General features: G+C 34.5%; 1 protein-coding gene across 4 annotated transcripts in view; it reads left to right on the top strand.

Annotated features, from left to right (window-relative positions):
* Positions 1 to 17,802, top strand: part of MMS22L (MMS22 like, DNA repair protein) — a 129,234-nt gene that overhangs the window by 16,671 nt on the left and 94,761 nt on the right. For all 4 annotated transcript variants that reach the window (XR_005368040.1, XM_038554766.1, XM_038554764.1 and 1 more), the window contains exons 10-11: positions 5,785 to 5,961; positions 13,387 to 13,449. Coding sequence is in view for 3 of the 4 variants with exons in the window: in XM_038554766.1 (XP_038410694.1) it covers positions 5,785 to 5,961; positions 13,387 to 13,449 (240 nt within the window). In the remaining variant the exon portion in view is untranslated. The remainder of the gene's footprint in view (positions 1 to 5,784; positions 5,962 to 13,386; positions 13,450 to 17,802) is intronic.

The following is a 17,802-nucleotide window of genomic DNA, read 5'->3' as shown; positions in this document are numbered from 1 at the left end:
AGTCTGCCATCTAGAAAAGGGCACCATGATGGACCCCTGATCTTGGACTTCCAGCTTTCAGGGTGAGTAAACAATACAATATAACAGAGCCACCCTCAGCTTAGAAAAAAGTGATTTAGATCCTATCTTTTACTCCATAGAGATTATATGGACTGTAATTGTGAGATGCTTAGTCCCTTGATAGAGAGCTCAAGACCAAGAAAAAGTGACCAAACCAAAAGAAAATAGAAGACAAAGGTCAGAAAACGACAACATTTTCTTCTAAGACAACAAAGAAGCAAGTTAAAAATTACTCTTTGTACTGACTATCTGACATGCAGTGTCTTTGGAGACCCAGATGGATGAGGATAAGCCAAGAAAGAAAAACAGAAAAAGCAATTGAAAATTTTATTTTTTATTAAAGATTTTATTTATTTATTCATAGACACACAGAGAGAGAGGCAGAGACACAGGCAGAGGGAGAAGCAGGCTCCATGCAGGGAGCCCGATGTGGGGACTCGATCCCGGGTCTCCAGGATTACACCCCAGGCTGCAGGCGGCGCCCAACCGCTGCGCCACCGGGGCTGCCCGCAATTGAAAATTTTAGGAAGAGCAGGGCAGCTTCTCTGCTTCATCCACCTGGGAGTTAATGATACAGAAGACATGATCATTGACAGCTGGCTAAGCTCAACATAGGACTTGTTCTTAGAAGCTTTCCAGACTGCTGAAAGCAGAGGTTTTTTTGCTGTTGTGGGTTTATTTGTTTTTTTCTATCTTGTACAACGATTTTAAAACTTTGTAGTGTGGCAACACTGACTTGTGGAATGCACTCGTTTTTAAAAGAAGTCATGTTGTGTGCACATGCACACTAACATTCTTCCAGAAGTATTTAATTCCATCTCCTCACCCCTTGGCTTCTTCCACCCCATCCCAAGAATGAAGGAGGTGAAGATTGAGTGGGATTTGGAGTTTTCCTGATGAGTAATAGACATTTTCCACAACCTGGTCTGTGTTCAAAGGAAATTATTGAAAGGGTAGAGGATGTTCAGGGTTTTTAAGTTATTTTCAAATGATGTGTGGGGTGCTGTTGACCTTTGTAAAGCCAACAGGATAATGCTTCCCCAAGGGAACATGGTAAGAAGCAATTAGAGAAGCCTAAGAGACTCAGAATATTTGGAAATTCACATACACCCCAAATTAGGTGGGAATTCCAAGAACAGAAACTAATTTGATCAAGGACATATTTGTGTTCCAGAAGATATTCTAAACATGAAGCTCTGCTAGATCTATCTGTATGACTGTTTTCTTGAAAACCCAACACTCTATCTAGTAAACATCAATTAGACTTCAATTTCAGAGAAGGAAAGCAAATTAATATTCCTTGAGTGATACTTCTTAGGTGCTCCCAAGTAGAATGGGTGTGAGGTTAAGTAAACTTTCAAATAACAGTTAGAATATGATAATTGGGGCTTCCAGTGCAGATTTGATGCTACAGCCCATGTTTTTTTCCTACCACATAATTATGTAAGAAAGTGCGTGTTTAAGAAAGAAAAAGAAAAGGAATAGCTAAATTAATTCACTTCTCTTTTGGAGAAACAGACGTAAGTATATTTTACTTGCACTACCCAAAGTTCCACAAATAAGGTAGTGGACACCTGTGCTATACCATGTGCAATATAATAGTTTCTGATCTGTACAAATTGTATTTTAGTTGGCATGTGTATGTATACATTTATATGTGTCACCACCTTTAAGCATTATAAAAAGATTATTACAAAAGTTTTCTGTGAAATAAAAATATCATCAATACCAAAAGCGACAACCCAAAGTTTCAAAATTAATGGGCCAAGGATTTTATAACTTTGACCCTAGCAATTGTACTTCTCAGAGTTTACCTTTAGTATACAGCAATTTAAAAATGCGTATACTTCAGGCCCTTTATTGCATTGTTTGTAAAAGCACAATGTTAAAAACTACCTACGTGTCCATACGCAGGAGAGTAAACAAACCATGCTGTGTTAGCACATGGAGTATTATGTATCTGTTCAGCAGGATGAATAAAATATCTGAACTGATGATGGTTTGATTTCCAGGATTTATTGTTAAATAAGCAAAGTGCAAAAGAATCTTTATAGGATGCTACCTTCTGTGTATGAAAGTAGGGAAAATAGGAAATGTATATGCTTAGTTGTGCCCAGTAATACTGGAAAGACAAGTCTGGAACTATTGAAATTGGTGGGTAGGAATCAAAGATTGGTGAGTGACAAATGGAGTAGAAGGATTTGAATGTGTTATGACTTTAGAACCATGTTAATCTTTAACATGCTCCAGAAATAAATCAGTGTGTACAGAAGAGGAATTTAATGGAAAATAAAGAGAAACATTTGAACCTAACTATTATAAGTGAATAACACAAAGGAGGAGTGACGGGTGGACTGACCTAGATGACTCGGAATGCACTATTTTTGACAATTTCTCTAAGGCTAAAGACAAAAAAAAATATAATGAACTTCAGATCTTGGACTCTTATCTGTAGATTTGTCTTACGGTGTTATATATAACAATTTTTAACAATTGGGTTAGCAATTTTAAATATTTGTACTCTAGGACTGAGCAAATTAATGAATATATTATGGGTAATTAAAAGCAGCTTTGCCCCTATTGGAAAACTGAGTTATAATTATGGAAAGAGGATAAGGTAGAGTGAAAGATGTTCTGGAGTTGAATTTGAGATATAAGTATGAAATAAAGTTTTTTAATAATTGGAACTAGATAGAGTGTGTACATAGATGCATTTCCTATCTTATCCACTAGGTGGACCTACAAATGATGATTTCTGAGTAACAATGAGGAAACTGCAATGTCTTGGTCTTATAATTACCAACCTCCAGTAAAAAGAAACAAAGCTCCTTTGGTAAATGACTTGATCTTCCAGGCTGATATATGGAAAATAAAAAATGAGCGTGGAACATTCTGTACCAGAAACTAAGGACGTACTTGGAAAACAATGAGGACATATCAAAAGGACAAAGGAGCCAACATGAAGATCTCCCATACTCTAAACCTGAGATTTTTTGAGAAACAAACTAAATGATAGCCAAGGATTGTAATCTATACGATATGAGCTTGTGGGTCCATACTGATATAAATAAATGAATAAATAAATGGAAAGAAGGGAAATTCTTAATAAATGAGGATGTTCATGATGGAATTAGAAAATCATCAGTTGACAACCTCCTTAGTAATTGTTTCAGGCAAGAATCCTCAGTAGCTGACAAAGTATGATGAAAAATAGTATTTGCACAGGTTGATAAGTATCCACACAATAACAATTACAAGAGCAACTGTTACTTTACAGTGTAGTCTGGTGAATACCACCTTAACCTGGGGAACAAAGTTAACCAATAATAGGACAAATTGGTATTATGTATCTTCAGTATGATGCAATGAAAGAAGAAAAAGGTTTCCTTGGTATTCTTGCCAAAAATGTATACGGTGAATCTAATTATAAAGAAACCTCAATTAAACCTAAATAACTCGCCTGTAATCCTCCAAAATGTCAAGATCATGAAAGATAATAACTAAAGAACTATTACAGATTAAAGGAAATAGAAGAGACATGGTAGCTAAATGCAGCATGTGAGAATACAAAGAAAATCTGATATGCTTTTAACAATAGTCCCAAAGGAGAGGAAGTAGAGAGTGGAACAGAGCAAATGGCAGAAAATTTTCCAATGTTAATGAATGCTATCCCATTGAGAAACCTAGTCATTTCCATTTACCAGGAATAAAAAAAGAAAAGTAGACTTAAATACTTTGTAGCAAAACTGCGGAACATCAAAGAAAGACAAAGAGAAGAGCTAAAAGCATTTAGACAGAAAAGTATGTTACCTTCTAGAGGGTGCCAGTTAAACTGTAAGCTGGCTTCTCAACAGCAAAGGAGGCCAGTAGGAATGATACCTTCATTGTATTAAAGCAAAGTGGTTGTCAACCTAAAATTTACCAACGAAACCTTTCAAGAGTGAGGTGAAATAAAGCTACTGTCAATGAGGCAGAATTGAAGGGAATCCTGAAGAATGATGACTGAATTGGGGAAGGCAAGGAGGTGGTGTAATGGATGAAGGAATAAAGCTCCAGTAAAGTAAAATTTTTTTAAGTAGTAAATGTTTTTTAATCTAATGGGATTAAAAAGAGTTGAAGTACATGGTAATACTGGCCTAGAAATTGGATAGGGCATAAGTGAATTAGAGTATTTTAAGGTCCTTATTTTGTTTAAGAGAAGAGCTAAGGTAAATGTTAACTTATTAAGACATTTGAATGTATGCTGTTATTTCTAAGGTACTTATTGAAAGAAGAGAAAGTAGACTAACTTATAAGCTAGTAGAAGGGGAAAAAAGAAATATTTGACCCAAAAGAAGTTAAGAAAGAGGTATTTGTGGAAAAAACAGGTATATAAACAAATGCAGCATAAGATGGTACATTAAGTACTAAATGTATGAGTTATTGCATTAACTGCAGATGAACCATTGAATGCTCATTTAAAAGATACACTGTCAGAACAATATAAGCAGTTTTCAAGAGGTACTCTAAAATAATATAGAAGGGTTCAGAATTGATGGAAAAAGATATAAGGAAAGGTAATGTATTAAGCTGACATTGGAGAAAATTATACTTTAAAACCACCAAGAGCATTGTCATTTTGTATTGATAAAAGGTTTAATTTATCAGGAAGATTAAGCAAATTCACATTTTTATGTGGCTAAGAACAAAGTATTAAATGTAGAAAATAAAAATTGAACTACAGGGGGAGAAACATGCATGCTTAGATATATTGAGATGCCTTTCTAACCCATAGGTGAGTATATAATGGAAATTGTAAAATATTTTAAAGTAAATGATAACTAAAATACTACTAGCTAAAGCTTTGGGACTGTAGCTAAAGACACAGAAGGAAATTTATAACTTTAAGTACAGATGTTAGAGGGGGGAAAAACGTTGAAAAATAATGAGGTAAGAATTCACACAGAAAGGGAGAAAAAAATCCCTGCAAAATAAACCCAAAGAAAGTAAAAGATAGCAAGTAAAACTAACACAAATTTGTGAAATTGAAAATAACAAAGATGATCAAATCAGTGAAAAAGATCAAAATCATCAAAAGTTGGTTTTTCAGAAAGATTACTAATATTGGCTAATTTTTCTTGAAATTATTACAGAGTCAATACTAGAAATTTAAAAAGGAACATGTCTTCATATTCAGATATCTTGAGAAGTTGAGAACTTGAATATGTTTATGAAATGGACAAATACCTAGAAGAAAACTTGCCATTGTTGAATATTTGATGAGTTTTTAGTAAGTCAGGTAAATGGTTTATCATATAGTCATATATTAGAATGCTCTGATGAACTAGGGCTGTACTTATTAATGTGGATGAATCTCAGAAAGAAACACAATGTTGAGGAAAAGAAACAAGTTATGAAAGAATAGAATTAGGCCAAACAGTGAATAATTTAGGCTTATATACCTGTGTGACAAAACAAAACAAAAAAAGGAATGATTTATTATGAAGGTCAGGATAATGGCTACTCCTAAATGGCAGAAGATGTAATTGTGAAACTTGTATGATCTTTGTAAAGTACTAATTAGGTTCTAATTCTTAACTTGTTATTTTTATTATTATTTAAGTTTTATGAACATGTTTTGTTTTCCTTTTTGTGTGCATATTTAATTATACAGGTGGAATAAAAATCCCAAATTAAAGGTTATATTCTTAATTTAATTGCATCATACTACCTCTCTTTCTGTAGCCATTTTGGAACTGGTTGAATAAACTACTTAAAACACTCTTTGAAAAGTCGAGTGACCGAAGACGACTCTCTGTGCCTGTAATCCAGCCCAGGGATCCATTAGGTTTTAGTTGGTGGATCATCACTCATGTAGCATCATTTTACCAGTTTGATCGCCATGGAACACCAGATGAAATGGTAAGATTTCATTTTTTTCAACTTTCTTACATTATTAATTAATATGTAGTTGTTGTAGACAAATTAGAAAATGAGCATAGAAGCACAACAAAAATTAGATCACAATCCTCAGAGTTAAATTCAGCTTCTGAATCTGAAGTTGTGGACCTTTCTGTAAATATCTTGAAAAATGATAATCTTTAGGTTTTTATTGTTTGTTTAAGGAAAAATACCTTATAGAAGACTTTGGATCTAGTTCTGGCTCTGCTACAAAGTAGTTACGTGATCTTCAATAAATTACTTTAACCATTCTGGATCTCTGTTCCCTCATCCAGAAATCATGGGATTGAATTGTTCAGAAAATGTTTTCTAGTTCTAAAATCTGTAAGATTGCTGACAGGAAAGCATATACCTCCAGTAATGAATTAGTGGTTTCTGTGAATAATTTCATAAAATTATTTTCTCAGAATAATGCTTCTCTAGGGAAGCTTTTTATAAAGATATCTTAACCTATTAACCATGAGGTTTACTTCAAATAGATTTTAATTGTTTTATTAATTTTTAGTTAGGAATGTTTTTATGCAGTGTTATTTAAAAACCCTTATGTTAAAACTAGCTGGTAGACATATTTATTTGAAGCCCTATTTGTGTAATTTCTTCCACGTTCAGAAGTGAATAGCATAGTTGTCTTACCAGCCCATCAGTTCTATAAAATAAACATCTAGAACGTCGAAGACACTATGTGTTTTCAGTATTGGTCTTTTTTGGATCATTAGGTCTATCTGCAAGTTTTTAAAAATTCAGATTTCTGAATCTCAACTCTGGAGATCTGATTTAGTAATCGATTTACAGTTTGGGAATTCTTATTTTTAAAAAGCTTCTTGGTTCTCATCCTCTCCCAGGTATAGGATCATTGTTTATGAAGCCTATTCCTTGACAGACTTAACAGATTTTTCTCTCTTTGAAATACTAGACAAGTCAGCTCAGAATTCATGCATGGAATCTGAGGGTCAGTTGTCAACACTAGTGCCATTGAAATGGAAAGGCCCTCAAAAGGTCTTCTGAATGATCTCCCTAATAATAAAAAAGCTTTTCAGGAGACCCCAAGATAAAGTACTCCTAGAAGCTCACCTACAGCTCTGTATTAACTCATTAAACATTCTATGAATTTATTGAGAGGGATCAATAGAATGAGCTTCCCAGAGAAAAAGATTTTATGTGCTTTGTGTCTGTACATGAGTCCTTACAATGCTGATATATAGTAAAGTCTTAGCAGATTGTCATTATTATAGTAACTGTTATTGAGTATTTTTGTGAAGTTAATATGTTAATATTTCACATCTTTTAATTATTAAGATACTAGAACAACATTAAAAGAATTTACCTATAATTCTAATGTCTTTACAAAAGTGTTTTAAGACATTACAATTCTAATGTCTTTGCATTTTAATTCCTCCAAGTACATATTTCTGATTTTATTCAGTGTAAATAAATACAATAATTAGTTAAGCACTTCTGAGTTCCCATTGAGTGGCTATCATAATAATGGGTGCCAATGATAGGATATGCATGAAACAGATTGTACTGCTTCTTGCTTCAAGGAACATGCTTTCAGGTTATTAATGCTTGCTGGAACTGCCATTAACGCTTATGCGAGTGAGTGGTGTATTTCAATAGAGGTTGATATTGACCTCCACATACTCCCAATGTGGTACATAATCTAGCCACATTAATATATATCATTACTATTACTATTGTAATGTTGAATTGTACTGGTACAACCACCCACAGTTGCATTGCTGAAATTACTCATCTATTTCATACAGAGAACTCCATAGGAAATTAGTGCTTTTATTAGCTCTGAATCAAGATAGTAATTGAATTGTCTCTATTTAAAATAGCTTAACCTATGTCTTTTAATGTCAGCAGTTCCTATGTGATTTTCTTTTCCAAGATACATATATTTTTAAAATCTTAATTCTTTAAATTATGTAGGAGGTTTTAAGAGGAAAAAGATAGGATATTTGAAGAACCTTTCATATGATAAAAAATAGATGTATAATATATAAGTATAAGTGTATATGTAAAATAGACTTTGTCTATATTCATGAGTCCTCAAAGAGTTTCAAATGTTTCTGGACTCCTTAGCAGCTTTTAAGGAAAACTCAAAAGCTTTCTGACTGATAACTAGTTTTCATTAGTAGTGATATCTTCAGCATATTATATTTGCAAAGTATTTAATATCTCACAGTGACTATTCTGTTTTTATCTCAGTGAAGTATGAAGTACTTCATTTTTTCATTCCATTTTACAGGTAATGAAAGTGAGGTACACAGTAGTTAATGTCAGCCTTTTTTTTTTTTTTTTTTTTTTTTTTGTCAGCCTGTTTTTATCACTTAGGTAAACTTGATGTTAAGGTCCTCCTGGAGACTGCCTTTTTCGAATAGGCATCTGGTGAGGTAATGACATGTATCAGTTTGCCATGGGCACCCTATTATGCTCAAAAGTGTCTCAATTTGGTTCATAAGTCATATAATCATTCTGATCTATGAACATGAAGGCATATTGACTCATCCTTCCAGAGAGATTATATAGGATATTAAATTTGAGGGACACCTGGGTGGCTCAGTGGTTATGCGCATCTGCCTTCGGCTCAGGGTGTGATCCTGGAGTACTGGGATCGAATCCCCACATCGGGCTCCCTACATGGAGCCTGCTTCTCACTCTCCCTCTGCGTATGTCTTTGCCCCTCTCTTTCTGTGTGTCTCACGAATAAATAAATAAAATCTTTAAAAAAAAGATATTAATTTGGATCTGGGATATATAGAGAGCAGAATTTTGAAAATTACCTGAATTCTTTTTTCCCCGTATGATATAGTATCCTAACTCTAGCTGCTTTATAGAAAATGGCCGTGCGTTAGGCATGCTTTATTTCTCTAACAAGTGATCTGGTGTGAGAGGAAGATAGATAGTGATAATGGTTAGGCCTACATTCTGCGGCAGAGAATATCTTTGTGTTGTGATAACCATAGAGATGTTTCAGTTTTTAAATGTGAACTGCTGTGCCCTGAAAGCATGAAATCTTTATATTTTAAATAGGTTTCAGATATGCTTAATTTTTAAATTCTGTTTTAAAAGTTTTGTGTGAATTGAACTTTGGCTATATGTATATTAAAATCACAAAACTTGCCAATTGCTTAACATAGGCTTATAAAGAAAATTTGGTACCTCATTTCTCATGCTAGAGGCTTTAGGTTTCATGATTTCTATTTAATGCTTTTCTTTCAACCTAGATAAGAGTGTGTTATCCTCTCATAATCCCTGTCATCTACTTTAAAAGCAAATATAGTTTAAAAAGAAAAAATATTTTTGGGCTTTGCAGGGATCAGTTTAACAATATTTTCCCTGCTCGGAACATAGTGTAATCAGGCCAGCTGATGCTTGTCTTTGAAACATCTGAAATGGTGACTAGATCAAAGGTCTGAAATATAACCTTAAAGTGAGAGTTGTACCAGGATCCTTGGCCTTTTGAAAGTGGGGAATGGGGGATCTATTTTATATTTGTGGTGGAGACACCACTATCCTGAAGCTTAAATGGGCATTTTTAGTTTTGATGGTAGGATAAGAAATACAAACATAGCCCAAAATTGGTGACTTCCTACTTCCTTTTTATCAGAAGAATTAAGGTATGTATAGCTTTATGTAGGAAAAAATTGTAGTTGCTTAAAGTTCAGTGTAGCTGTGGAAAAAGAAATGTATCCTTTGATACAGTGTCTCTTACTCAGACTTGATTTGGGCATGATATAGTTGCATTCTTTAATCTGAATTATGGTTTTTTGTTTGTTTGTTTGTTTTAGATTATAGCCACAGTATTGATCCACAGAGTTGAAAATCCCTGGACATGAATTACGTTACTTCTGTATAATTCATGTGATTCAAAATGCCTCGTAGAACAGAAGTTGAAGTACACTCATTAATACTATCAAATTATAAAGCTAAATATATCAGTCCTGTCATATTTCTGCTTATTTGGGACTAGTGGTGATGTTTTCTTGGTAAAGAGTGATATAAAAGTGAATTACAGAAAGCTGAGGAAAGGCTTATCAGAAAATGGAAGGAATACTGGCTTTGGAGCAAAATCTTTGCTCTGACTTGTATATACATGACCTCTCTGAGACTATTTGTATTACCTGAAATGGAAAAGTTTATTTTGAGGAAGTAATAATGTAAAGACCTTAACATAATGTACATATGGTACTATGGAACAAAATGGTCTCCTCTTTTTTTCTTAAGATTTAATTTATTTTAGAGAGAGAGAGCAAGCGTGTGCAAGTGTGGGGAAGGGCAGAGGGAGAAACTCTCAAGCAGACTTCTGCCAAATGCAGAGCCAGATGCAGGGTTAGATCCCACAACCCTAATATGACGTGAGCCGAAATCAAGAGTTGGATGCTCAACTGACTGAATCACTCAGGCACCACAAAAATGGCTTCCTTTTTGAAAGAGTTTTAGGGCCAATTACCAAGTTTTAGAACACAATCTCAAGGCTGCTTTCAGTTCTGGCACCAATTGCAAGTCCAAGAATTACCCAAACTATATAATTTACTTAGACTTACAGAACTCATTGAAAGCTATTATACTCAGGGCTATGGTTTATTACAGGGAAAGGATAAAAATTAAAAGGAAGGGGTATATAGTGCAGAATCCAGGAGGAGTAGCAAATGTGGAATTCTTGTTGTTCCCTCCCATGTAGTCAAGATACGTTAGTCTTCTGGCATCAGCGTGTGACAGTTTGCAGGGAGTATTTTCAACCAGGAAAGCTTGCCTAAACTGCAGTGTTAGTTTTTATTGGAGCTCCATTACATGAGCATGATGGATTGATTGCCGACATCGTTGATCTCAGTCTTCAGACCAGTTGTCCAGTTCTGCACAGCCCTTAGCACAAGTCACATTGTTGGTTTGGGGTTTGGGGGTTTTGGCCAACCTGACCCTAAGACTTTATGAGTGTTACCAGGGAACACCCTCAACTCTACTGTTAGACCATCCAGTAGAACTCTACGCATCTAGGCAAACAAAGAACTCCTATCAGGTATAACATTCCAAGGGTCTAGTGATTACTTAACTGAATCCTTGGCTTCAGTAAAGGCCAGACTGTCTGGGCAAGGCCAAATTCTTTACTACACATTCTCTCGTAAATGTTTTGCATTTTCTCTTTCTTTCTTTCTTCTTTCTTTAAGATTTTGTTTATTTATTCATGAGAGACACAGAGAGAGAGAGAGAGAGAGAGGCAGAAACACAGGCAGAGGGAGAAGTAGGCTCCATGCAGGGAGACCGATGTGGGACTCGATCCCAGGTCTCCAGGATCCTGCCCTGGGCTGAAGGCAGCATTAAACCACTGAGACACTTGGGTTGCCCCCATTTACTTTATTTATATAAATGTATTTCAAAAAGTCAGTAATTCTTTTGCTAAAAATAACTGAGTCATGCATCAGTTATCTATTACTGTGTAATAAAATTTTGCAGCTTAAAACACCATTTATTATCTCACACAGTTCCTGAGTGTCAGGTATACCATAGGAGCTTAGCTGGATGGTTCTGGCCCAGGATCCCTCATGAGGTTGTGGTAAGCTATCAGCAGGTGCTTCAGTCTCAGAAGACTTTACTGGAGCTGGTGGATTCACTTGCGATCTTTTTCATGTCCTCAGGAGGCTTTAGTTACTGATCACATAGGCCTCTGCTCTGCAGGCCTGTTCACACTATGGTTTTTCCCTGATGGAGTCAACAAGAGAGAGATTTTCATTAAGATAGAAGCTACAGTGTCTTCTAACCTAATCTTGGAAGTGACATACTGTCACTCCTATTAGTGTTGATATTCTATTGGTGACAGACGAACAATGGTACAGGGTGGGGTGGAGGTGGAGAGTTCAAGAAGTGTTATGAATACATGGAGACAGGGGTCATTTGGGGCCATTTTAGTGGTCACTGAGTTCCTTTACTAAGGAAATGTTTATTTATTTAGTGATTTTATGTAGTTAGCGTCTTTATCCGGCCACATAAAATCAAGAGTATTGAACATGCTTTAGCCCTTTACTCATCATTTTGGTTCATCCATCTGAACAACATTATAATAGGGATGGATGATAGGATATGCTGAGCCCTTTGCTTCTATTCTTTTAGGCCTCTGGCTTTGCCTTTTGAGGTCTTATAGTTACCTTTTGTACCTTTTTCACTCTGTCAGAAACTAATTGTCCCTTGCTTCCTCTTGAAGACATTTTCTTTGCTTTTGGTTTTGACTAATATGCACATATCCAGAGCTTTAAGAACTGAGTATCAGGTGAACCATGTATTCTATGAGAAGGTCCTCCAAGCTTTCCTGTGGGAAGGTGAAGCCGTTTTTCAGTCCCTAGCTTTTGTGAAGTATTTTGGCTTTGTGAAAGTCCTTTCAGCTTTCTTCCTTATTGCGAGGAGTCTTCTAGAGAATTGGGATTGCCAGATAAGTGACCATTGATTAAATGAGGTAGAACTGTACATTTTTAAAAAATTTTTATGTAAAAATAAAACAATTTTGGGGATCCCTGGGTGGCGCAGCGGTTTGGCGCCTGCCTTTGGCCCAGGGCGCTATCCCGGAGACCCGGGATCGAATCCCACATCGGGCTCCCGGTGCATGGAGCCTGCTTCTCCCTCTGCCTGTGTCTCTGCCTCTCTCTCTGTAACTATCATAAATAAATAAAAATTAAAAAAAAATATTAAAACCACCATTTAAAAAAAATTAAAAAAAATAAAACAATTTTGCATATAAAATATCTAGTTACCTGTTTACTAGAGTAGACTCTCGACATTATTATGCAGAAAATGAAAAAAAGTCTCTGGTGAGTACAGAATAAGGAAAAACATTCAAGGCATAAAAAAACTCCACAAGCTACATGAAGTTTTCTTGTGGGTTATTTTCCTGTTAAATTATATGTGACAGCAAAAATTAAATATTTGTTAAAAAATTTGTAATTTTAGGGGTGCCCAGCTAGCTCATTCAGTTAAGTGTCTGCCTTCGGTTCAGGTGGTGGTCCCAGGGTCCTGGGATTGAGCCCTGCATCTGGCTTCCTGCTCATGGGGGAAGCCTGCTTCTCTGTCTTTGCCCCTCCCCTTCACTCATGCTCGCTCTCGTGCATAAATAAATAAATAAACAAACAAACAAACATCGATAACTTTATAGAAGCCCCATTGTTTAATAAAATAACTCCTGGTAAGGATTATATTGGATTGGAATAGTTATAAGGTTTTTTTCTACCAGGTCTGTCATATAACTCTTTGTCTGTCCTAGTAATTTTAGACATTCACGAAATTGTAATGATATCTGATGATGGAGATGTTTGTACTTCACAGCTAGCCTGTACTATAATTTGAATGCATAATTGAGAGCAATAATTTTGGTGCAATATTCTCCCTTTCTAGAGACAAATGGAATCAAATTGGAGTTTTGTAGAAGAACTACTCAAAAAGTCCATCAATGTTCAGGTATGCTTACAAGGTGATATAATTTGTGGGCTTTGTTAAATTTTAACATTACAGATTTATTTATAGGAACCAAGCAAACTCTTAAAATGATTTGAATAACAAACTTCGTTTACTTATTAAAAACCTGAGGTAGAATCATTATTCTTTGTTAAAGAAAGGTCAGCATAAGATGGTTCCTATGAGTGACTATCCTTTGAGGATTTTTATTTTAAACACTTGAGTTGCTACTTGAAGGACAAATAAAATTATCCTACTTGGTGACTTTGACAAAATGTATTCAGAGTAAGCAGTAGATGTTTCAAAACTATAAGCCATTCCTTGACTGTATGGTATCAAGTCTAGGAGACATGATGAAGGAGATAGTGGCATTGGAAATTCAGTTATATCCTCATCACAGCAGGAAGGTGACTTGCCTTGCTGAGCAATTTGTCTTACAGGCTCAAATCATACTCTAACAGATAAGGTCCTAGTTTCTGAGCCCTCATTTCATACGTTATCATTTTTCTTTCTGCAGAGCTGTTAATGTAGTGCTTCATGGCCCAGAGGTCAGATTTGACCTCCTTTTAAAATAGTTTTAAATGTGCTATTTATCACATCTTTAAACATACCATATTGTAGTTCTGTAAAGTTTTGTAATAAAAGTTACTTATGTAAGAATTTAAGAGGAAATTTTAGTAAAGAATATTTTTAAATTTGGGAGGTAGCTTATTTTTCTGTTAAGAAATAAAGATTGTTAAAACCTTGAAGAGGAATAAACAAGAAATATGATAGTATAAGATTGATATATATCGTATATACATACATACACATTTATTTTGTAGCCATATCTTTAAAAATAGAAAAAGTTTACGTGATTTTATTTGTGTGAAATTTTATTTTACCTGTTAACTATATTATCTCTTATTTTTTTAAGGTGAAACATATAATAAGTACATTTAGTTTATAATATGAATCTTCTAATTGAGTAAAGATTATAAGTTGGAATTCCAAGGACTTTTGCATACAGAAATTATATGAATAACAAAAGAACTATTATCTCAACTATTATAAAAGTTTTCATTTTTATTTTTTCTGTATGATTTTAATTGGCTTTCTCCTTTATTCCTTTTTGAAAACATTGATTTAGTAATTCAGAAAGTTTCTTCCATATATTTTTTTTTATTTCAGGAATGTAGGAAATCACTAAAAAGTGGTTCATTGTTCTTTATATTAGCTATTAATCTAATCTTAATGCCTTAACATAGCTTAAAAACCTCTTAGTTAAACTTCCTTTCAGCTTTAACAATGTACGAATTTATGGTTTTGTTCAGGTAGGTTTTACATTAAAGGATATTTCTTAGGAGGCTCTAAAGGTTCATATGGATAAATACCGATATACTCATAATGGTCTGGGACAAACAGGAGAAAGAATTTATCATCTCTCTTCCATAGAAAAATTTGCTTTTTGACTAAGAGATTGAAAACCTTCTTTAAACCCCTTTAGTTGCTTGAAAATTCTTTTTTTCTTTGGATTTATGACTCACTATAATTTTTATTCTAAATGAAGGAAACTCATTTAATTGAAAAAAAAAACTTTGGAATGTCTTATAATGTGATAAAATTTATTCTGATACTGCATAATATATTTTTACAACATAACTAGTATTTTAATGATTTTAGCTAAAGCTGTTTTGAAGAAGTAAGTAATTCTTGGAAGTAGGTAGTGTGACCATCAGAATTTGCTTGGCTTGTTTCCCAAAATGTGGGACTTTCAGTGCTAACATCAGGAAAGTACTAAGCAGACTGTGAGAAGCCAGTCATCCTAGAAGTAGAGATAGTATAGCTAATCCAAGAAACTTTATCAGAATTTAGATATAACATAAAGTCAAAGTAGTTTTTCCTGTGAGAGAAGTCATTAAAATATTTAGAAGAAGTCCATTTTCTCTAGTGATCTTTCAATTTTGTCATGCCTTGATTATATCAAATTAGATTTTATAAGTGTTATAGTACAACTTGCTGGAGTTCTTGAAATCAATTTTGTGGGTACGGTAGGTGGTCATAAAGACTAAATAATATGTTTGGATAGAGCTATCAGTTTGATTATATCCGTTTTCCCCCATTGAGGTAAATTAAAATCTGACCATGCTCATGTGCTTTGCCTTTATCTCCAACAGTGAAAGAGTCCGTTTGCAATATTTAAAAAAACATACATTCCACATATAGAACAGTCGTCACATAAAATTGGTAGGCATGCCGCTGTAGTTTTAATTAAGCAAATAATGTTCCAAATCTTTTTCTAGCCAGAAAAGATTTTTTTTAGAAACATTGAATTTTGTTAGTAAAGAGAACGTGTGCTGTTTAATTTTGCTTCTATAGATATGATTGAATAGTTAAGTATTTAACAGTTTTTTAGAGACAATACTAGTTAATATTTATGGATGCTGATAGTAAACATTTCTTCTACCTTTAAAACAGCATTATTATTTTCATATGAAAACAGAGATTTTTAAATTTATACTATGTGTGTTTTAAAGCCTCATTTTCTGGGCAGCCTGGGTGGCACAGAGGTTTAGCGCTGCTTTCAGCCCAGGGTGTGATCCTGGAGACCCGGGATTGAGTCCCAAGTCGGGCTCCCTGCATGGAGCCTGCGTCTCCCTCTGCCTGTATCTCTGCCTCTCTCTCTCTCTCTCTCTCTTTCTCTCCCTCCCTGTGTCTCTCATGAATAAATAAAATCTTTAAAAAAAAAAAAGTAAAAAAATAAAGCTTCATTTTCTGACATCACAATTTTCTACTAAAGGTTATGGAAGCATAAAAAAAGAAATCCTAAATAAATGTAATATTCTTTAAAAATTAATTTTCATTTGCCAAGGAATCTGAAGAGTCCAAGGCTGCAAACAACTCAGAAGTGATTAGATTTGAATGATTTGGGACAATAGTCTTTTTTTTTTTTAAGACTATTTATTTATTTGAGAGAGAGAGAACAGAAGGAAGGGTAAAGGGGGAGAGAGAGAGAGAATCTCAAGCAGACTGCCTGCTGAGCAGGGCACCCAATGCAAGGTGATCTCACAACCCTAAGATCATGACCTGAGCCAAAACCAAGTCAGACATTCAACTGACTGAACCACCCAGGCACCCCTGGGACAGTAATCTTCTAATTACTAATTCAAAATAATTGTGTTTCTTGGACAGAAGGATCTTGATCTTGGACAGAAGTAAAGTTCAACTTACTTTATCCAATCCTAAAAAAATAAATCCAATCAGGCCAACTAATAGTCATTATTTAGCTTGCAAATAAATTTTATTCTTGTGATGATTTCTTTTAGGTAAGCTAGTTATGCATAAAGAAATAAATCCCCAATTGTTATATTGTCATTTTTATAGAATAAGCTAAAAGTAATTTTTGTTAATTCCAATATAGTTAAAATAGTATTACATTAGTTTCAGGTATACAATATAGTGATTCAGCAATTTCATATATTACTTAGTACTCATAATGATAAGTGTACTCTTGATCCCCTTCACTTACTCCACCATCCTCCCCATCCCCCCACCCCACTCCTGTCTACCTACCTTCTGGTACTATCTGTTCTCTATAGTTATAAGTCTGTTTTTTGGTTTTTGTCTTTTTTTTCCCCTCTGTTTTGTTTCTTAAATTTCATATGAGTGAAGTCATTTAGTATTTGTCTTTCTCTGATGGACTTATTTTGCTTAGCGTTGTACTCTAACTCCATCCATGTTTCTGCAAATGACAAGATTTCATTCTTTTTTATGGCTGAATAATATTCCGTTGTATATTTATCCTACTCTTCTTTATCCATTTATCTATTGATGAACACTTGGGTTGCTACCATAGTTTGGCTACTGTAATTAATGCTGCTGTGAGCATAGGGGCGAATATATCCTTTCAAATTCATATTTTCATATTCTTTGCGTAAATACCCAGTAGTACAATTACTAGGTCAAATGGTAATTCTGTTTTAAATTTTTATAGAACCTTTATACTGTTTTCCAGAGTGACTGCACCAGTTTGCATTCCCACCAACAGTGCAAATAAGATTCCTTTTTCTCCACATCCTTGTCAGCACTTATTTCTTGTGTTTTTGATTTTCACCCTTGTGACAGGTGTGAGGTGGTCTCTCATGGTTTCGATTTGCATTTCCCAGATGATCTAGTGATACGGAGCATCCTTTCATGTGTATGTTGGCCATAAAAGAGTAAAAATGTTTTCATTTTTAGTTTAATAAAAGAATTTTGTGTATGGAATTTAACCTGAATTTAACATGCCAAAATTTGATCTTTCAGAATACAGATAGAAAGGCCTTCTTTAGAGCACTGAAGCGCAGATCAGGAACGCACTATGGAATATTCTGGAGT

Source organism: Canis lupus, chromosome 12 (assembly GCF_011100685.1).
Source record: "Canis lupus familiaris isolate Mischka breed German Shepherd chromosome 12, alternate assembly UU_Cfam_GSD_1.0, whole genome shotgun sequence".
NCBI lineage: Eukaryota > Metazoa > Chordata > Mammalia > Carnivora > Canidae > Canis > Canis lupus.
Note: the sequence above shows the minus strand (reverse complement) of the source record. Positions and strands in the feature narration are given on the sequence as shown.